Raw genomic sequence first — 23,476 nt, 5'->3', positions numbered from 1 at the left:
ACCTGAGTAGAAAAACCATCCATTTGGGTATACATTGCCTTTGATCCAATGTCCTCCTCCTCCTCCAGTTCAGCCCCCACAGTGCTCATTTGGCTGTGAGATCTAGGCGCCACGTCTCCAGTCCCCTGACCAGCCAGATTTACCAGCATCTGTTCCAGGACATGAAGTAGAGGAATGACGTTGTTCTTCCCGTAGTCCTGGCGTCTGACAAATAACGTGGCCTCCTCAAAGGGCCTGAGCAAACGGCAGGTGTCATGCATGAGCTGCCACTGGCTGACATCAAAGTTACACATGGGAGTACTCCTATCCGCTTGGATCATCAAGAATTCGTTGATGGCCTTTCTCTGTTCGTATAGTCGGTCCGACATATGGAAGGTGGAATTTCAACGGGTGGAAACGTCACATATCAGCCTATGTTGGGGGATGCCGTTCTGCCGCTGCAGCTCAAGGAGTGTGTTCTTTGCGGTGTACGAGTGGCTGAAGTGCATGCAAAGTTTTCTGGCCATCTTTTTGATGTCTTCCAGATGGGTGGAAGACTTCAGGAACCGCTTGACATTCAAATTGAACACGTGTGTCATGCAGGGTGCATGGCTCAGACTTCCTTGACGCAGCGCAGACACAATGTTCTTCCTATTGTCGGTCACCATGGTTCTGATTTTCAGTTGTTGCGGAGAAAGCCATGATTCGATCTCTTGAATAATCACATGGAGCAGTTCCTCCCGTGTGACTCCGTTCCCCCAGGCAAACCAGGTGCAGAACAGCGTGACACCGCCGTGCCCTGCACATGTGGTATGCTGGAGGGGCACTGTGAATTGTCCCTGCAGTGGAGGCTGAGGACACAGTGGAGGATGAGGAGGCAGAGGCGGACGTTGTCGCAGGACCAGCGGCGTGAAAACGTGGAGGTGGAAGCAGTGTCACCTGGCCAAATTGCTGCTGAGGCTGCGCATGAATCACATTCACCCAGTGGGCCGTAAAGGACATGTATTGTCCCTGACCGTAGTTACAGCTCCACACTTCGGCGCTGCCGTGCACTTTGGCAGACACCGGCAGGCTCAAGGACTGGCCCTCCTTCTGTTCTTCATATTTGTGCAGGCCTGGTACTGCCTTTTTTGCAAAGAAATGACGGCTTGGGACTCTCCACCTCGGCTCGGCACAAACCATTAGTTCTCTGAAAGGTGCAGAGTCCACCACTTGGAAAGGGATGGACTGCAGCACCAGCAACTTGGACAGGAGCACATTCAGCTTCTGCGCCGTTGGATGAGTGCACGCATACTGTTGTCTCTTGGCAATCGCTTCAGTGATAGATTGCTGACGGAATGAGTGACAAGGAGTAGGAGCATCTGGACCAGCAGAAAGTGTAAATGACATACAGCTCCCTTCGGCTGAGGTGGTGGAGCCTTGACTGCCTGAAAGCCGATGCGTGCCACTGGGTGATGCAGAGGTTGCTGCGGCAGGCTGAACCACCACATCGGTGCCACGGTTCTCCCAGGCCACTTTATGGTAATGCTGCATATGTTGACGCAGGGCCGTGGTGCCAACATTGGCACCCTGGCCACGCTTCACCTTCTGCCCACAAATTTTACATATGGCCATGCTCACCGCCGAGTAGGTGATTTTACCCCCAACACTCCGCACTGACTGACTGCTACCGCCACTGCCTCCGTGAACCCCTGCATGACTACTTCCTGGGCATGTAGGCTGCTGCGAAGCAGGTGGTCTACCCCGGGCACGTTTGGCTCCCGACCTCCCACTGCTGCCACCCTGCTGACTACCAGCCATGCTACCACCTTGATTGCCCTCTTCCCCTGATGATGATGAAGCCCCTTCTTCACCCAGCTCCCAAGTGCGATCGGCTTCATCATCATCGAGTAGTGTATGCACATCACTGATGTCCTCCTCAACGGTCTCTGGGTCAGGAGCCTGACCGCTCGCAACACCACCTCCCACGCCACTCTCATCACTACTTGCCAGCCTAGTGGAGAAAGAGGCGGATGTCTCCTCCAGATCATGGCTGGGCAGTAGCTGCTGACTGTCAACTACTAGCTCGTCCTCGCTGTATAGTGGAGCTGAGCCCACAGCATACAATAGTTCTGTGGCTGAGGGAACAGCAAAGGCAAGAGGCAAGTTGAGGACAGGTGAGGGCACAGGATCTGCTCCCGGGCCATGCCAACTAAGGGTTGTGTCTGACGAACCCACCGACTGTTGGCTGGGGGTGTCTGATGTCACTTGGGATGAAGTGGATGACCGAATTAACCAATCTAGAATCGCTGGGTTGCTGGTCAAGACATGACTGCTAGATGACACCGGGAGCTCAGGCCTTTCGCTGCGACTCCTGCTGACACGCCTCCTTACTCTGCTGCGACCTCTGCCTGCGCCAGAAACATTTAGGCCTCTGCCACTCCTCTGTGCATGGCCTGCCACTTCTCTGTCTGACTTACTTAAAAGCGACGAATATATTTTTATTTTTGTACGGAAATAGGACAATAAACACTTTTAGCAAGAACTGCAAAAGGGAACTGCATATATATTTTTCTTTTTGTACTCAAATACATCACTAAATGCTTTCACCACATATAACTGCAGAAGTGGACTGATAATATATTTGTATTTTTGCACTGAAGAAATACGTCACTATATATATATATATATATATATATATATATATATATCACGTTAAAAATACACGTGCGTTGATGGAATGAGAGCTGTCTAATGGCTATTTGGATCCTTAAATAATCTTTCCCTGCACTTGCAAATGGCTTTTCTAGCACTGTCCCTAGCGCCTTCTGACGTCTCTCCCTGCACTAAGATGCTCTCCCTGCACTAAGATGCTGTGAAATGATTCCTCCCTATCCTTTCCCTTCACTTGTAAATGGCTTTTCTAGCACTGTCCCTAGCGCCTTCTGACGTCTATCCCTGCACTAAGATGCTGTGAAATGATTCCTCCTATCCTTTCCCTGCACTTTTAAATAGTTTTTTTTACATTTTGGAGCACAATGATGTTTTTACTAGCAACTGCACACGTCTCTCCCTGCACTCAGAATGCTGTAAAATGTCTTAATCCAAGATGGCTGGGGCTATTTAAAGGGGTGTGACATCACAGGGCTGGCTGGCTGCTGATTGGCTGCATGCATGGCATTATGGGTCATCCCGCCTTCCCAGAGTTCCTTGCCCCAAGTCCTCACACATGTAGCCGCCATTTTAGAAAAAATTGCGTTTCGTTTCAACGAATCGCGAGGAAATTCGGATTCGTTGCGAATCGAATTTTTCCTGAAATTCAGATCGAATTCGACTGTCAGCTTTGATTCGCTCATCTCTAGTAGCGATGTTATAATACATGTATCAAGGAACATTTAGTGATTTCACTTGTGTGTGTATGTCAAAATAGATTTAAATGTATATAAATGCATATGCATTTTCATTCTTACTTTTTTACCTGGACTGGTTTGCGGGGGGGGGGGGGATTAATCAAGTAAGTTTGCTTGGATGGTATGCATTGATGTGACTTTTTGTAATCTTCATTATTGTTAGTTTCATCTGTTGCTGTAATGTTTTTGTGCCTGGTTTCTAATTATGTTTTCTGTTGTTTAGGAATTCTTCAGCAATGTTTTGTTATACAAATGTATGCATGCAAATGTATGCATGGATTCCATTACTTTTTTGAATACATTGACATGGTTTTTATTTCTTTTTTTTTAATAGTCTGACATTTACTGAATAAGCTGTGGTTTCCCTTTACCATACTTCACTTATGTTGATTTGCTGACCCTGTTCTACACAACTCCTCTGTTTATTTGTAGCAGCGTTACAGATTTGTTCTCACTGTGCTGTGCTGCCTGATCTTGGCCCTGTTGTATACAAGCACACTTCCACTTCCTGGCCAAACAGGTTGTCAATTAGCTGTCTAACTCAGTTACATCCTCATTCTAACACAGCTGATGGTGATGGAAGGAGGTCCAGGTTGCCAAGCAAAACATTAAACCACATTGATTGACAAGCTCCCAAGCAGGGTCAAGCACTCTTAATCCCCCTAGCGTTCTAACTCAGTCAGTTTTTTGATGCAAAAAGTGATCCTTTTTTTTTTTTTTTTTTGCATAGAAATTTTTGTTTATATTGTGGGCCTGTATTTCTTAGGATTAACTCCCGGGTATGATAATTATATTTATTTATTACATTATAATCATAAATTATAATATAATACATAATTTTAAATAATAATTTTAAAAAATAAAGAAATAATAGACAACAATGTAATCTTAAAATAAAATATGAAATTAAAAAAGTATTTTTATTTCATGTTATGTGGTGTTTTTGCACTGTAAAAACCATTTAAAGCAGATTACATTGTAATCTGCTTTTAAATTTCCCTCCCATACACACCCCCGGAATCTGCTATTGCTGCTGGCATCTGCAGTGAGATGTGAAGCACAATGCAGAAGTCCTGCATTGTGCTTGGCATCTCACTGCTGATGCGAGCAGCGGCGTGGCCGGGACCCGGTTGTTATTTAAAAGCAGATTACTCAGTAATCTGCTTTTAAATTTCCCGCCTGGCCACGCCCCCCGACATACCGGCGTCCCGGGTTCACAAGAGGACCATCCGATCGGCGCTGGAGCGTGGGGAAAAGGTAAGGGGGGCTCTTAAAGTTACCCCGAGTGTGACTCGGGGTTACCGCTTTTTGCATTTAAAAGCCACCCCGAGTCACACTCGGGATTACCGCTAGGGAGGTTAAAATGAACAGATGTTCTGATGTTGCTCAACTTAATTTTGCTCAATAAATACTGGATTATATGCATTATTTAGGGGTTTACATACTTCATATAGTACAAGTATATAAAAACTTCCAGGGACAAATACTCTTTGTGTCAAATATATTTTCTTTCAGGGTGTTTATGCAGGTTTGAATGCCATTTTAGACCTTGGCCCACTATATATTCACCTACTCACCTCAGCTTGGTAGTGGAAACACATAAGGGTGGATTCCTCCTTTAACCAGAAGCAAAATCATCCATGAATCTTGCTTTGAGCCAACCCCATGACATCAGAAATCATAGGAAGAAATAGGCAATCTTTTCAATTTGAAGCATGCTAAGCAATATGCCAAAAAAAAAACTATTTGCCTATTTCCTCCTATAATTTATCGCATATATGTATATGTACACACATATATGCATGTATGTACATATATGAATGGGCATAAAGCAAAACAAACAATATACACATAAAAATAAAAACTTACCTGAATGAGGATCCTTCTCTGCAAAAGTGGTTGGTGCGTTTTTCAACTGATAGAACACAGTTGATGCGCACAACAATGAGCATTAAACACCTGAGGTTTGGTGCACATCAATGCGCATCAACCAACTGAAATTTATTATAATAATTGTGCTGTTTTTAGTCTTTCAACAATTCATAGAAAGGAACTGCTTAAAAACAATTACAATTGACATGTTAAATTGTAGGTCTGTTGGATCACCCAAGGTTAAAAGATGCTGGACGATTGTAAAGGAGATCACATAAAAACAAACCAAAAAAAAAAAAAACAACTACAACATTTGTAAAACAACTTTATTCAAAATAAACAAACACAATAACATAGCATTAACATTGATTTTCTAATTGCAAAATGGACATTGAGACATTCAAAGTTTTCAATAAAAGCAGCTATTGTGCTAAATGGAAAGCAAAATACCACAACCTTATATATGCACATCTTTATGCACACAGCTGCTACAAATTCACCAGTAATTGGGACATGTGCAGTCCGTGAACTTTGGCTGTTTGTTTAATTACAGTTGGACAGTCCATAATCATTTATTGTTATGATCCTTTAGATTTGTACACCAGTAAACAGCTATCTAATACAAAATTAATTGAAACAGAGTAGAGCAAGAGGCTTTAATGTTGAAGTAATTTATGAAATGTGTGTGTTAAGTGTAACTTTTAAACTTTTTTTTTTTTTTTTACAGGTTATCCCACAATGAAAGGTTGATTTCCACGGCTGCATTCATGTCATGAGCACAGCCATGGGACTCCTGACAGTATGGGATCCCCAGGCACTAGGGGTTAAATGAGGACAAGTCTCCCCATTCACCTCTAGTACTCTGTGATTGGCTGAGCAAAGGGGATCCCTAATGATGCTTGAGCCGTCATCAGGGTTTCCCCTGTTCATTCATTCAGCACTAGAGGTGAATGGGGAGACTTGTCCACATTTCATAAGATACTTTAACATTAAAGCTTCCTCCTATTCTTTACACATATTTTCCCCTTTCAGGGAATGAGTAAGGGGTATTATGTACCTCTGTACTCATTCCCCAGGGTGTGGTGGCAGACATCTGGAAGACTCCTTAATATAGGGGGCTTCCAGATTCAAAAGTCCTGCTAAAAACACCCAAAAAAGCCTCTATTGTTTTCAATGGAAGCTTTCTTAAAAAGCTTACTATCACTTGAAAAAGTGCATAAAAACACATATACACGTGGCAGAAACGTTTTTAAAACAGTCCGTGTAGACCAAGCCTAATTGTCTTTTTATTTTTTTATACTATATTTATATGTATTTATATATTTATCATGGATATTTATACATGTATTTATATCTCTACATGTAGGATGTGGATCCTCGGGTCAGGCATCCTAAGTGTTTAGGTATGCGCCTAAGTAAAAAGCTGAAATCAGTTAACTCTTTGCGAACCTGAAAATATTAGGTCATTTCAAAAATGCTTATTTCTAAGGTAATATATATGTTTGAAACATTTGAATATATCATACATTTTTATTTAGGGCTAAGTGGAAGATGTGTGCCATTTAAAAGAAGGATTTGTTAGGGAAAGATTGACTTCTTATGCAAGCTCGCTAGAGTCAAGCTACCGGAGATGCGTGCCTCGAAGGCACCAGATAATTTCAGTTGATAAATGTTAGGAGAATATGCCAGCGTATTCTCGGCGGCTGAAAATCCGTTGATAAATAGGTTAGAGTGGTCCGATGCTGGACCGCGAATATGCCCCCCTAAACAATCTTATGATTTTGCTTGATGAATCCGGCCCGGCGTATGAGACTTCCCCCACCTCCCAGATTGTAAGCTCTTCTGGGCAGGGTCTTCTTCTCCTGTGTCACTGTCTGTAACTGTCTGTCATTTGCTACCCCAATTTAATGTAGAGCACTACGTATTATGTTGACAAATAAATCCTGTTTATTAACCCCCCTAGCGGCAAGCCCCTCTTACCTGTCCCCCGCGCTCCAGGGGCGATAGGACAATTTCGCTGTGATGCTGGGGCGTCTGTCCGTCGGACGGTGTGGCCAGGGGGAAAATTTAAAAGCAGATTACCGAGTAATCTGCTTTTAAATGCCGCCCAGATCCCGGCCACGCCGCTGCGCCTATTATCAGTTAGATGCAATGCACCATGCAGGATTTCTGCATGGTGCATCACATCCAACTGGTGATGCGATCAGCAATAGTAAATTCTGGGGGTGATGCCAGTGGAGATTTCCTGCTGGCATCACCCCAGAATTTACCATAGCTGCTCGCATCATCCGGAGGATGTGACGCTCGCATCCTCCGGGTGATGCAAACAGCATCGTTGGTGGATTCAGGGGAGTGAGCAGAGCATGGACATCCCCATTGCATCACCTGGCAGGATGTGACATCTTTCGGGTGATGTGGTGGAGTGATGGATTCTGGGGGCAGGTAATTTAAAAGCAGATTACTATGTAATCTGCTTTAAATTTTTTTTTTTACAGTAAAAAACACAAAATAAAAGTATAAATACACATTTTAGTGCACCAAGCATCTTTGCCCAGTGCCCTGATTTACATTTCGCTATTATCCCTGACCTTGATCTGACCTTTTGATGACTTATAAATCACTTCCTGAATGTATCCTTTGATCACTTTGTCTTTGACCTTGATTGTTCCTGACTGATTGCTAGAGACCACTTGGCATCCAAAAGGCATCTTGCCAGGGCAAGCGCTGTTTTGGAGGAACTCGAAAGCAGCAATGGCAATTTGGAGTCCCCTGTGGAATCGAGCGATAGTGATTCACCAGGATATTTGTCATCAGACAGCAAAAGTGAACTGAGCGGCGATTCCGAACCCGAGGCAAGTGCTGTGCGCACATGGTGCTCCATTGACCTTGATGCGGACCAGGCAGAACCGCCACAATTTCCATTCACTGGCGCACCTGGGATGAAAATTGAGGCGAAATGGGACAACCTCCTGGCATACCTAAAGTTGTTTATGACCGATGAAGTTATCGAAAAAATTGTTGCAGAGACAAACTGTTTAAAATTTTTTGCTAATTTTTTTTCATGCAAACATGTATGCTGCTCTGTGTTTACTAACTTTTTTAAATTTTTTGCCAATTTTGTTTTTATTCAAACATGTATGCTGCTCTGTTTGCTTTTTTTTGCGTTTTTGTTCATTTTTTTATGCAAACGTGTGCTGCTCTGTGTTTGCAAAGTTTTTAAATGTACACAGAAAAGGGCGGCACCTACAAGAATGTGCGTGCTTTGCTGCTCAAAGACCGATGACAGAGGAAGGAAGAAACCCAAAGAAACCAGGTTCTACTGTCCTGACTGTGTTGTTGGACTTTGTGCAGCACCCTGCTTCAAAATCTACCACACCCTGGATGTCGACTAAAAATGTAAATATTTTTTATTCTAAAATCTGCATTCAATTTATATTATTATTTATCAATATTATTGCACCCTTGCTTGGAAAATTTCAGTGGGAAATTTTTGATAAAATAGTTTTTTTTGATAACTTACATTGTTGTGGTCTATTATTTCCATATTTTTTATAATTATGATTTTTAATTATTTATTATAATATAATTTATGATTATAATATAATAAATCACTATAATTATTATACCCGGGAGTTAATCCTAAGAATTACAGGCCCACAATATAAACAAAAATTTCTATGCAAAAAAAAATGGGATCACTTTTTGCATCAAAAAACTGACAGAATTAGAACGTTAGGGGGGTTAAAAAAATAATACCAATAACTCTGTTTATTTCAGCATTTGATTTCTGTTTAGGTGGATCAATAACACTTCTTTTTTACTTTTTTTTAAGCACTGATTTGTGTTAACACTGTTTATTGTGCACGTGGGTTTGGTTATTCTTTTAATTTATAGTATGTTTTTTTCATTTTCCTAATCTCTTTTAGTATCACATTTGGAGTAAATTTAATTTATTTCATTACAGAAATTTAAGGGAAAACATTTAGTTACATAATAAAACACAGCAGTCTTACCTGAAGGCTGTCCCCATGCACATATATTTGAGATACAGGTTCACTGCGAATATAAATATTCTCAATTTTCTCTGGTGCTATGTATTCTCCTTGTGCAAGCTTGAATATGTGCTTTTTTCTGTCTATGATCTTTAGAGTTCCATTCTTTATTAGGTTGGTAAAAAGATACTGGTTAAATATATATAATATTATGTAGATCACAGATATTTCAATGTTAAATGTGACAAGAGCTTACATACCGGAAGCCATTTTCCGATGTCTCCAGTGTACAGCCAGCCACTGTCATCTAAGGCCTCTGATGTCTTTACTTTGTCTTTAAGATATCCTTTAAAAACATTCGGACCTTTAACACATATCTGAAAATAGCAAAAATTTATACTGGGTGAATCATCATTCAACAAACATAAATAAACTAATTTAATATTAACAAAACTTGTTCTTAGTGGAAACCCACTGACTCTTTTCTTAAAATGCAAATTGCCTGACTGATCTGCTGACCCACTGACATTACTGATCACTGATATTACTATCCGAGTTACTGACCATGGAACAATTATGCATACATCAGAAAAGCTGGGAGTTTCAGAGGTCTTCATGGCATAATTCATATACATATTTTTGAATCAAAGTACAAACGTACTAACAGACAAAAATATTGAGACATGCAATTGATTTAAAGAAATATACAATTTGATTAGTAGCACCTGGATGCTATGTACCCTCCTAATTCATATGGAAGCAATCATTTAATGCGTAATAGACAGCTTCTGCATTTTTATTTATTCTTTGTTAAAAGAAAAAAAATGACAGTGAAATATGGCATGTGTTGTTGTTCATCTAAAGTAGCGTAAGACCTGCTAAAGACAAGATGATTTGGTATTATGTCCTGATTTGTAAAACCTTAGAAGTGTAAAGTGGGTATACTTTCTTTTTCTCATGACTGAAAGTTCTCTTAAAATGAAGACAAATTTCGTTACGAGGGCTATATCACAATGTGTTTAGAATTCATTGGACATGGCTGGGGTATTGTTTTTTTTTTTGTGAACTCTTATCACAAGGTACTATACCATTAGGTTATTTTATACATTATCAGAGTAGTCTATGTAAAAAACTAATCCAAATATTGTTATTTTTTTTTTTGTACAGACTATTGTTAAAAAACATAGTGGCAACCACTAAGCAGCTTGTTTTTGCAGGCATTTACATACACATGAAGTTGCAAAGCCTTGCAGAAGGGGTGGATATTTTCCCCTTTTCACCCCCACATCCAGTCCTCTATAATGCCTGAAACCACAAAAAAAAAAATCAGTAGCACCTGGAGAAAAAATGTATGTGTTCCAATATTAACATGTATGCACCAGTAACAGCTTAATCCAGTTAAACCAGACAGTACCTCTTAAAAATGCTTTCAACTTAGCCTGGTAAAAGTGTCAAAATTCAATAATTGTGATACACAACAAGCTTTGTAGCCTTCTATCAGGTATGAAGCAGACAATCTTACCAAGGCAAACTACAAAATCCTTGCTGTTGACAGGAGGCTAGAATCACATACTGAAAAAAGCCTGTATGTATTAAACCCCTATTGAGCACAAAGTAAAATCACTAATTTATGCCTAATTTATCACTAATAAGTGTTGAATAGTGAACTTGATTAGAGATAGTTAAGTTTATTATTGACTATTTTGCAACAAAACATCTTTTATATTATACATCCAGGAGAACTTGAAAACCAAAAAATTGCTCTTTTAATTAATAATTAATAATGAATTTTAAGTGGACATAATTTTACGTACCCTTAGTGTACACTAATGTAAATCAGCTCTATATCAATAATATCGAATGTGGTACTGTTTTTCCATCCCCACCCAAGATATTTGCATGTTAGTAAGTTACTAAATTCACAAACATCATTTATGTCTATGTTGTTTATTTAGCATGGTTATACTACCATCTACTGGATACACAGGTTCTTCTTACTTTACAAAAATAAATAAATGAACAAATATGGTGGATTTCAACATTTATTTTTCTGAGATGTAAACACATTTTGAATTTACTAAATGTAAATAATTAAATAATTTTGAGCAGACAGGTTTTTTATTGCAAAAAGGACAGGTGAACTATGGATATCAAGAAAATGCTGAATTCTAATTATGTATGTTTTTTTAGATGTACTTCTAGGGCAAAAATGTTGCAAAATATACAATAACACACATATGAAATGTATTTACATACCTCTCCTTCACCTTTAGAAGCAAAATAATTCATGTCTTCTACATCAACTAATTTGATAAAGTTGCAGGGTAATGGTGCTCCCACGTGTCCTGTGAATGACAATCAACAACACAATGGGCCTGATTTATGAAAGCTCTTCAAGGCTGGAGAGAATACACTTTCAAAAGTGAAGCTGGGTGATCCAGAAAACATGGAATGGATTTTTAAAAATAATTTGCTATTTGCTAGCAAATGTTTTGAATCCTGGACCAGATCCATTCCAGGTTTGCTGGATCACCCAGCTTCACTTCTGAAAGTGTATTGGGCCTTTGTATTAGATAAATCCTATCACATTTTCTGTTGACTTATAATATGCCTTATGTCAATAAGTAGATCATTTTTGCTTTTTGCAGTTATAAAACAACAGGACTGACATTTTAAAATTGTCCTTACCAATGCAGTTTTGGTATGTCTTCATGCCTCTACTACACTAAAAGTTTTGTGCGTCTGTGTTAAAAACTAGCATAATTGTGCATGTGTTTTAAAAGGTAGGATTGCTTAAAAAGACACAAATCGTGATTTTCCCCTTTTGTCCTGTATTAAAGCACAGTGTCTGAAAAAATGTCTGTGTCCTCATCTCCATCTCAGTTGCAAACAGTACTTGAAAATCTCCTTGTGCTTCTGTCCCTTATAAAACACTTGATGATATTACATATTTACATATTAAGTCAGGTTGTTAAAGACATATGTTCATCAAGTTCAACCACTAGGGTAATAAACATATCCCAGATATAAAACCCTATAAGACATAGTTGGTCCAGAGGAAGGCAAAAATACCCCTGGTACAATTTTCTCCAACAGGGGAAAAAAATTCCTTCCTGATTCCATGAGGCAATCGTATGTTCCCTGGATCAACAGTCTCTGTTATATTTCCTAAAAAGTTTTAATACCCAAGTTATATTCTGTGCTTCTAGAAACGCATCCAGCTTTTTCTTTAAGCAATCCATATTTTTTTCTGAAACTACTTACTGAGGAAGCCTATTCCACATTTTCACAGACCTTAGAGTGAAGAATCCCTATCCAGAGCTTTAACTTTTCCTCCAGATGCAAAGAGTGCTATTTTGTTCTTTGTAACGATCTTGAGGTGAATATTTGGGAGGATAGCTCTCTATATGGACTATTTATATATTTATACAAAGTGATCATATTTACCCCTTAAACGTCTCTTCTCAAGGGAGAATAAATTCAGTTCAGCTAATCTATCCTCATAGCTGAGTTCCTCCATTTATTTTATGAAGTTAGTTGCCATTCTCAGCACTCTCTCCAATTCCACAATTTTGTTTTCCTTAACTCCTCTTCCATTGCTAACTTTGCAGGTTTTATTTAAATAATACTATCCCCCTCCCCACAATCACTACAGGAGCGCAATAGTCTCATAAATGGTCATATAAACATATTTAATTTATTTTCACTGAATACTCTACCTAACTCAGTCTATCATGTCCACAGTTTGGAAGTTTTAAAAACTTTCCTTTATTAGTAATTCTTTTTAAAGAAAAAAACAGCAGGGGCCTAATTTTAATAAAGTTGTGCAAAACAACCTATGCAAAGTGTAGTAAATCAATGCAACCACATATTAAATATCTTTAAATAGATATGATTACAGTATTGTTAAAATACAAATGCTTGCACAAAAGAACACAACTAATATATGCCTTTTCCTTAGATTACGTTAAATTTGCACTGGAATTTGAACTGGTGGAGCATATTTGTCAAATGTATAGATCAGTGTTTTTCAACTTTTTTTGAGCCACGGCACATTTTTTTACATTGAAAAAATCCTGCGGCACACCACAAATCAAAAATGTTACAAAATGACACTCTGTAGCTAATTCTTTTGTCTCTAAGAATAAACAAGAAAACTGTTACCTACTGCCACCCACTGACATGGAAGAGTATTACATTACTCTGCCAGTCACTACAGCACAGACACTCGACAATGGTAATTAGATAATTTCCCACGGTACACCTAAAGATCTCTCATGGCACACTAGTGTGCCGCTGCACAGTGGTTGAAAATCACTGGTATAGATGTAATTTTGACTAATTTTAACACCCTCCTTGGATCTTATATAGATTAGTTTGGGACTTGCCATGGAAAGCAGGAAAATACTGTGGATGTATTTTTATTCAGGGATGATGCTATTTGTATTTCAATATTTTTATTGAATTTTATAGGTACAAGTACAATTAAGTCAACATAAAATACAAGGTATTAACAAGATTAACTGAACAAGGGACGGCAAAGTATGATTGTACGTGTATGGACATTGATTATTGACTCATACAATGTCTGAACCACAGAGTTGTCATAATCCTGGTATATCTAATAGGAATACATTCCTGAGATCAAAGAATTAGGGAACATGACATACCATCTGAACTTGTTGATAAAGGTGGAAAAACCCATACACAGCGAAATTTTAAACAGTAAGATAAACCAAGCCTGTGTCCCCGTTATAAAACAAAACAAAGACAAAACAAGAAACAATTAAACTACTGGGAGGGGAGGAGAGGGAAGAGGAAGTTGATCAGACCGTTCACATTAGCGTATTATATCTCACCCGGGAGGCTGAATCTATATTACATATTGTTAAATACGATCCAAGGTTCCCATATATCTTCGAATTTATCCAACGAATTCTTTAGAGTGTGGGTCAATCTATCATTGATCATAATCCAGTTCAATTTAGTGTGTATAGGGTCTAAGGATATCGAGGGGGATTTCCAGCCTTTGGCCAGGGAGATTCTGGCCGCCAGTAATATCAGTCCAATCAACTTTTTTGAGGGACCAGGGAGGGACATGTCAAGCCTGCCAAACAGGGCTGCTTCAACAGTGCTACCAATCGGTTGATGGAGAACGGTAGATATCAAATTGAACACCCTGTCCCAATATCTTCTGGCTATAGGACATGACCACCAAATATGCATTCAAAGCATTGAACCTCTAGCGTCACAGCCCCGAAAGCAGAAAGGAGAAGTGGAAGGGAACATTTTCGCTAGTCTGTCTGGTGTGAGATACCACCTAAGAGCTACCTTATAGTTGGCTTCTATCATTGCCGAATTTAGGGAGATCCTGGAGATGTAATCCACTCTATCCCACCATTCTTCCAGATCCCATGTAATACCCAATTCAGATTCCCAGTCCCTCATGTTTTGCAATTTATCAGTTGGGGCTACTAAGGCCGAGTAGATCACTGAAATTTGTCCTTTGGTTGAGGCTAGAGAAAGGCACGTGCTTTCGAATACCGAGGAACGCATGGGTCTCGGGGCCGCTTTAATTACTGTATTGATATATGAGGACAGTTGTCTATAGCGAAAATGTTCCGAGTAAGGAATTTCAAAACTACTGACTAAATGTTCCCAGGAAAACACTGCCCTAACATCAATCAAATCCTTCACCCTCCTGAAACCTTTAGAGATCCACCAATGGAAATTAGATAAACTTAATCCCGGTGGGAATTCCGGATTATTCCATAGTGGGGTCAGAGGTTTATGGGATGAGGTAGGTTGCTGATAATGTTTGAATTTATCCCAAACCTGCATGGAGTGGGACAATGCCGGACCTAACACAGTCCCTCGGCCACTTTTCTTACGCCACATCAGGGATTCTATTGATCCAGAGAATTTGTCTTGATTCTCTATTTCCACCCATTGGGGACGAGCTCCATGTAAAGTGCTTAACGAGATCTGTGCTATCTGAGCTGCTACATAATAATATTTCAAATTTGGAACCCCCAGACCCCCCTTTCGCTTTGGTGTAAAAAGAGCAGTCCTTCGTATTCTGGCCTTCTTCCCAGCCCAAATAAAATCCATTATTTTAGCCTGTAAAATTTCCAATTCGGGGACCTGAAGTGGGAGCGTGCAAAACAAATAAAGTAATCTGGGGAGTAAGTTCATCTTGATAGCCGCTATCCGTCCTAGCCACGAAGGAGGAGCACAGGACCACCTACGCAGATCCGTATGAAGTTTTTTAAACAAACCTGTATAATTAGCCTTATAAAGGCTATTGTACAAAGGAGTCAGCCGTATGCCCAGATACTGAATGGACTCCTCTTGCCAACTAAAGTCAAACCTTTTACGCACACCCTCTAGCATTCCCAAAGGGATATTTATATTAATGGCTTGGGACTTAGATTTATTCACCTTTAGGCCAGAACACAAAGAAAAGTCGTCCAATAGTTTCATTAAATTGGGCAGAGTGGTGGTTGGTGAGGTAATAAACATCAGTATATCATCAGCGAAGAGGGCACATTTATGTTCTACTTGGCCACAGGTTACTCCCTTGAATGTTAGGATCCTTACGCATGGCAATAGCCAGAGGTTCAATAGGATGATGCCTTTTGAATGCCTATTTGTATTCAATAGGGTCAGTAAGACATATGAGTATTACTCCATCAAATATGGTAGTTAAGTCACAGACACACATACCTGATGTCCAGTCCCCAGGGGTGGTAAAAGTGCAACCAGCTGTACATTCTGTCTGCCCATAACCTTCATATACCTAACAAAAACACAGTGACAGTCATAACAATGATTGGGAGAAATAATAAAAAAAGTATAGAAGTACAGATTACAACTCCTATTACTCCTACAAAGTAATATATATATATATATATATATATATATATATATATATAAATATATATATATATTTGTTTAGAGATTGGGGATGGAGATTCTCAGGATCATGGATTTATGGTGTATACCGGTATCTATTTTCCCTGTAAATTATAAATAAAGAACAATATTGGAATCACAATTACAGAAATTATTATTTGTACTCATAGTGTTCTCACTGTACAGTGGTACAGTGGTACAATGGTTTACAGTGGTAAATACAAAGAAATTTTGTAGAACTGTGAGTAAAATAAAAAAAAAATAAAACTTTGATGAAATTAAAAGCCAGTGCTGTGCACTAATGGTGGTTTCTACATCAATGTGGAATGAAACAGCTACAGCACTGAGAAGCTCCTAACAGGGATGGCAAAAGCAGCCTGTCACTATCAGTAGATAAGACCCTCAATTATCTATTTTAATACCAAACTGACCCTGCCTCAAAGAGACTGGAATGCTTCTATAAAATGTTTTCTTCTAGTTGTAAATGTTTTTGCACAGCTGCAAAGATTTGTCTTCATCTCTTGCACACTCTTCCTCTCTACCCTCATTACCAGTAAGCTAAATTCTTATTGTTTGAGGGGGGTGGTATCGGTGTGAATAATATATTGGTTGTAAAATGCATTTTTGCCACATGCGAAAATAAGCACCATTTTTTCGCCAAATTTTTATAAAAATGAATATAAGAGATTTTACAGCCCAAATCATTTTTGCAAAAGTTTGCAAAATTTGTCTACTCATCCATAACCATAAGTGCATGCAGGCATACAGTATATGAAATTCTGTGAGGGACAGCAAAAAAAAAAAAAAATTCAAGTTGTCAAGTTGATTATTTTTAAGGTTAAATAAGTTACATTTTTAAACTTACCTGACATCCAAGGGCTGCTCGTAAAAATCCTAAAACTGTAGGTGATGCCGGCGCAGCTCCTGTTACAATCATCCTAACACGTCCCCCAAGGCTAGCCTGCATACACAGACAAAAACACAATTTTACAGCAATCCAATGATCCGGCATCTATCAATGTCTAGACTTAGGTGTCCTGTAAAATAAAACATCAAAGTTTGAAACACTTTGCTAAAGTTTTGGAAGTCTTTTGTCCAGAACAATTGATTCCTAGTTAAAGGTAATAAAGAATAAATTGTAAAGAACAGAACAATTAGTGACGAACACAAGAATACATATTCCTATTAAAAAATGACTTTTTTTTATGTCACACACAGAGTCCTGAAAAAAAATCAATGTACAAAAATGTGTTGTGTACATTAAATTGGAAACTTTATATTAGATTTATGATATAGGAAGATAAGTTATCGTAAGTCAGAGCTTCTCTAATATGTATACAGTGTGCTTGTGCTAGTATTTGGCATTTTGCTCAGACAGTTGGGACTAACTAAAGACAGGGACCTTTGATGCAAAGGGCCAGAATGAGCAGATATTTTAATATGCACAAAGTAAGAAATCTGGATCAGCAGGTAAAATTGTAATGAAAGCCACAAATTTTATATGATTGAAAAGCTCTAACATGTTAAGCCTATATTGGGGTTTTAGCCATTAGGTTTACGTAAACTTCAAGGAATCTGCATCTTAAACCCCAAATAGTTAATTGGTGTGATCACAAGTTTACAAAAACTGCTCTAATCCATTTATTAGATGTGTTTTTTATCGGTTTGTTTGATACTGTATATAACTCAGTGATGTCTGGGTGGTAGCTGATCTGTTTATTTTTAGGGCAGTAATGGTATATTACAGGTATATGTAGGTCACTGGAAATATTTCTCTACCTAGGGACATTACTGTCCAATATTCTTATGGCATATTTCCATTAATAAGCCATCCTCATTTCTAGGGAATGAGACTGGTGATACAGCATGTCTTTAAATATTCATTGCATCATTGAGTAATGGAACTGAAGGACAAAATGTGCTGGTAAATTATTTAGTAACGATTAAAGTGACAAATACAAATCTGAAAATGTAAAGATTGAACTTCATGTATAGGAGTGGTTAAAAAACATTAGTTACAAAATTACATTTATTGAAATAGGGTTTGATAATTTTGTATGGTAAGGCCTAAACTCCATTTCAAGCTTTCAGACAATGCAGTTTTGTGCAAAAGACCAGCTGGTGCACTGGGAGCTTCCATGAGTATATTCTCTGTAGACAGTTTTATTGTTATTGTTCAGTTGTTTTATTGAGGGTACACTCACTGGCTGATTTTATCTGCACTGGGGTAAACCATGTTTATGGTGCACTCACTAAAAACATTCAAGTCTAGCAAAGATATCATGATTACTTTTCATTTAGTGTCCCATAACTTTTTTCTCTAATTATTCTTTGTTTCAACACTTCTAAAGTACGTACATATTATTACATTTTATCACACATATAAAACCCGAATATATTTCATATATCAGCCACATATCAAACGTACATCAAAAACAATGTTATGCCCAACTACATCCTTTCATAACCAATATGATACCAAAAAGAAAGAGGGGTCATTGACCTATGAACTGACAGAATATTCACCCAACCTTTACTTGACATTCTTCCATTTTTAGACCAAGAGATCAAGCTGGCTTGCTCGAAGAGGAGGGCATGCTTTTTTTTTTATCCTTTTACACATGGTTTTTGTGTTTAATCTTTTTTATTTGTGTTTTACATTTGTCATTAATAAATTGACATTAACCCTGCAGATGCAAATCTGCGTATAGACAGCACCATGTAAAGCAACTGTTAGTGAGCAACAAAGTGAATAGCTGTTTCTAATAAAAAATATTCCTACAAATATTTAGGCAAAGGTAAAAACAGCTACTACTGATAAAAAGTAATTTACAGATGACAGATAAAAGTCAGATTGCTTCTGCTGGAAACAAACAAATGAGCACTGTACATACAACACTGTTCTATGAAGAAGGGAAGGGGGGGAGGTTAAGCAAGTGGCACTCACTGTGCTTACCTCCATAGGAAAGTATATTGTCATCCCAACTTAGTCAGTGAACCACTGTAGAAATGCTATTTTTTCTTTTGAGATGATCAGGACTATTTGTCTGAGGTACCAATAATCTAGCATCTACTTAACTTTGGATTCAAGAACAGAATTTGTGCAATGAATACTAAATAGGAAAAATCCTTCCAGAAAATTTAAAGGGACATCCACCTATAATACTTATTAAAGAGGCCACATCCCTTTTGGAACATAGAGAAGAATCTGCGGTGAAGAACACCAATTATTTTATGGGGACTTTTAAGACCAATATCAAAAACACATATTATAAAAAGATAAACTTTTATTTATAAAATATACAATACATATGCAATAAAAACAGAATTCATACGAAATACATAAAACCATAATTACAAACATTAACCTTAAAGGGTCTCCCTATAAAAGGGGTACAACCTGATTTCTCTACGTGTTTTGTGGAGATAACCGCTTCTTCAGGAGGAGAGGAGAGAGGCTCTATAATCATGAAGATATACATATATTATTTTCATATTCAGCTTACAATGTTGAAACAATTACAAAATGTGAAACAAAGATACATAGTAACAATAAACATACATAATAATGTACCTGATGTTCGTATCTATAGCAACCCTCTAATTAAAGTTGGTATAAGAAGCATACTGGTGCTAATAGCAAATTGAGTTGTAATTCAATCCAATCTACTAATATTAAATAAAAACATAAAAAGAAAGATTTTTCAATCAAATTATCCACCTTTGTATTGGACTCAATACAGCTTTTTTGTATTGAATCCAATACAAAATGATTTGAATTTCCCGCCCCGCGGGGAGGGGAAACCCCCGGAGATCGTCACTGCACACGCTGGGAGAAGACAGAAGAGAGAAGATGTCTCCGGAGAAGCTGCGGGGACAAGGTAAGTGATTTTTTTTTTCAGTTGTAATCCGATTGTTATACAATGTTGTATTGATTGCACTGTAACGCTTGTTTCTATTTTTAGCTACCCCGATCCTGGTTCTGGGTAAACTCTTTCAGCAAGTTTACTTACCCCGAACCAGGCTCGGGGTAACCGCCCTGGTGGTTAAACAAGTGCGTTATTCACATGTGGTAAGTGATTTTGTTAACCTTCACCTGTTTGAGTGCTGGGCAATAAGAGTTATTAACTTATAAGGTCTTGAGCATAACATTTGATTAGCTATAAACACAAGAATTAATTAAGCCCTGCAAAGTCTATTTATGGTACTGTGGTTAGCCACTAGGAATTTTTTAACTCTTGCACAGGATATTTTTGGCACTGTGGTTATATATGGAGCATTTTTACTAATTGGATCCACTCAAGACAAGTAATTTGATTAAGTAAATGAAAAATCTATAAAAGGTGAACTCAGTAGGGATGAAATTGAATCTGTCACTATACAAACGGTTCACAAACAACCATAGAAAAAGGTGGATACATTGATTGAAGAATCTTTCTCTTTATGTTTCTATTAAGTATTAGTAGATTGGATTGAATTACAACTCGATTGCTATTACCACCAGAATGCTTTTTATACCAACTTTAATAAGAGGGTTCCCATAGATGCGAACATCAGGTGCATTTTTATGTATGTTTATTGTTACAGGGAGGCTGATTCACCAAGCCAAAGCTCGCTTGCACATTCGTATTCGCAATCCAAAATCGGAAGCCTTCGATCAATTTATCAAGCAAATTTCAGGTGCTGGCGTATTCGTGCGGAACGTATTAACCAAAATTATCTCCCTGCTGGAGAGGCGCATCCCCGGCAGTTTGACACTGGCGAGCTTGCATTAAAAGTCACTGTTCCTCTAAAAAATAAATCTTTCTAATGGCACACATTTGCACACTTTCACTTAGACCTACATTAAAATGCTTAGGCTGTTCAAATGTTTCAAACATTTATATTAGCTGAGAAATAAGCATGTTTTTACATGACCCAATATTTTCAGGTTTAGAAAAAGTTAACTGATTTTAGCTCTTTACACAGGTGCCTATCTAAACGCATCCGATGCCAGACCTGGGGATCCGCCTGGTGATGAATTCCAACAGGATCTGGCGGGCAAGACCTCGCTTTTGCCAGCAAACTAGATTTTTTTCACAAGAGTCGAAAGCACACACACAAGTTCTTGCTTGCTTTTATAGATATATATGTATTGCTGGGTGCCGAAGCCCAACTAGAAATGATACTCTGGACCTAGTTCTTTCTACAATGCAGAGCTTTTAACAAATGTGCAAATAAGGGAGAATCTGGGTAGTAGTGACCATAATAAGCTGTAAACAAGAAAGATAATAAATTTTAAGACAGCAAATTTTCCATTATTAAGGGCAGCTCTCTGTGACTTGGACTGGGAGACAATATTGTCCTCAAAAAACACAGAACAGAAATGGGAATGTTTCAAGTCAGTTCTATTAGAGAAAACTGAAAAATATATTCCAATTGGTAACAGGTTTTAATTTTAGCCTCTTAAACTTACATGGCTCACAGCTGATGTTAAAAAAGCCATAAGGAACAGGAAAAGGGCAATCCAAAAATATAAAAATTTAGGATCACCATCATTTGAAGCTTATAAAGAATATACCAAAAGATGTAAAACAGAAATAAAATGTGCAGCCAAGTGGCAAATGATATTTAATTTAGATAAATGTAAAATTCTGCACTTGGGAGCTAACAACATGCATGCTTCATACTGTTTAGGAGGAATACATTTGGGGGAGTCAGAAATGGAAAAGGATCTGGGGGTTCTGGTGGATCATAGACTTAATAACAGCATGCAATGCCAAGCTGCAATATCCAAAGCTAGTAAAGTACTTTCTTGTATTAAAAGAGGAATAGACTGCAGAGATGGAGACATTATCCTGCCCCTGTACAAAGCATTGGTCAGACCACATCTGGAATATGCAGTCCAGTTTTGGGCACCAGTTCACAAAAAGGACATTGTTGTATTAGAGAGATTGCAGAGAAGGGCAACTAAATTAATAAAGGGAATGTGGGAGCTCAGCTATGAGGAAAAATTAGCTGAACTGAATCTATTCTCCCTTGAGAAGAGACGTTTAAGGGGGATATGATCGCCATGTATAAATATATAAATGGTCCATATAGAGAACTCTCTTCCCTATTATTCACTTTGAGATCATTACAAAGAACAAGAGGGCACGCTTTGCGTCTGGAAGAAAAGAAGTTTAAGCTCCGGAAAAGGAAGGGATTCTTCACTGTAAGGTCTGTGAAAATATGGAATCAGCTCCCTCAGGAAGTAGTTTCAGCAACTACTATAGATTGCTTTAAGAAAAAGCTGGATATTTTTCTAGAAGCACAGAATATAACTGGGTATAAAGGCTTTAAAGTAAAAATAACAGTAACTGTTGATCCAGGCAACATCCGATTGCCTCATGGAATCGGGAAGGAATGTTTTTCCCCTGTTGAAGCAAATTGTACCAGGGTTTTTTTTGTCTTCCGCTAGACAAATTATGTCTTATAGGGTTTTAAATTTGGGATATGTTTATTTCCCTAGTGGTTGAACTTGATGGATTTACTATGTAACTATATACATCAATAATTAATATTATTTTTTTCCACAAAAGTCCAAAGCACACACACAGGTTCTTGCTTGCTTCTATGGATATATATGTATATATACATATATATCTATATATACATGTGTATATATGTATGTATGTGTATATATATATATATATATCATCATTAATTGGAAATATATATTTGAAAAATCCTCCTCTTTTGATTTTTCTTGAATAGCTGTTTATTGGTGTACAAATCTAAAGGATCGGATCAATAAATGATTATGGAATTTCAAAGTACGGAGAAAAACAAACAGCAAAATTTCACGCACTGCGCACGCCCAATTGCATGTTAATTTTCAACACCTGTGCGCATATTGATGAGCATTTATAAGGGTAACTTATAGCAAGTCTAACTTGCTTTTTTCCTTTGTCCTAATTTTTTTTTTTTTTTTTCAAGGAGGTGGCTGTTTTGTTTGTTAGCCTAATCTATGTTGCTACATTTGATACTTTGTTTACCATTTAGCACAATAGCTGCTTTTGTTTTTTGTACTTTGAATGTTTTAATGTCCATTTTGCTATTAAAAAGTCAATGTCAATGCTATCTTATTGTGTTTGTGACCATTTGTTTCAATTATATGTCTATATTACCACCTTTAAATGTTTGTACTGCATAAATATTTTCTGATCCAGTTTTCCGCCCTTGATAGGTCAAAATTGCATATTGGTTTGGTAAAGATTTTCGGAATGCAATATTTGTTGGGCCATTTTTTGAAATAATTAGGTTTTCGATGGAGGTGTGGGTTAACATGTGTTATTTGTTTTATTATGT

General features: G+C 38.1%; 1 protein-coding gene across 9 annotated transcripts in view; it reads right to left on the bottom strand.

Annotated features, from left to right (window-relative positions):
* ACSL6 (acyl-CoA synthetase long chain family member 6) overlaps window positions 1–23,476 on the bottom strand; it is a 243,000-nt gene that overhangs the window by 32,453 nt on the left and 187,071 nt on the right. For all 9 annotated transcript variants that reach the window (XM_072400825.1, XM_072400824.1, XM_072400828.1 and 6 more), the window contains 5 exons: window positions 17,013–17,108; window positions 15,959–16,031; window positions 11,489–11,577; window positions 9,493–9,609; window positions 9,254–9,397 (listed from right to left, as the gene is read on the bottom strand). In XM_072400825.1, coding sequence (XP_072256926.1) covers window positions 9,254–9,397; window positions 9,493–9,609; window positions 11,489–11,577; window positions 15,959–16,031; window positions 17,013–17,108 — 519 coding nt within the window. The remainder of the gene's footprint in view (window positions 1–9,253; window positions 9,398–9,492; window positions 9,610–11,488; window positions 11,578–15,958; window positions 16,032–17,012; window positions 17,109–23,476) is intronic.

The sequence above is a fragment of the Pyxicephalus adspersus genome, chromosome 2 (genome assembly GCF_032062135.1).
Source record: "Pyxicephalus adspersus chromosome 2, UCB_Pads_2.0, whole genome shotgun sequence".
Lineage (NCBI taxonomy): Eukaryota > Metazoa > Chordata > Amphibia > Anura > Pyxicephalidae > Pyxicephalus > Pyxicephalus adspersus.
This window is presented reverse-complemented; position numbering and strand designations above follow the sequence as displayed.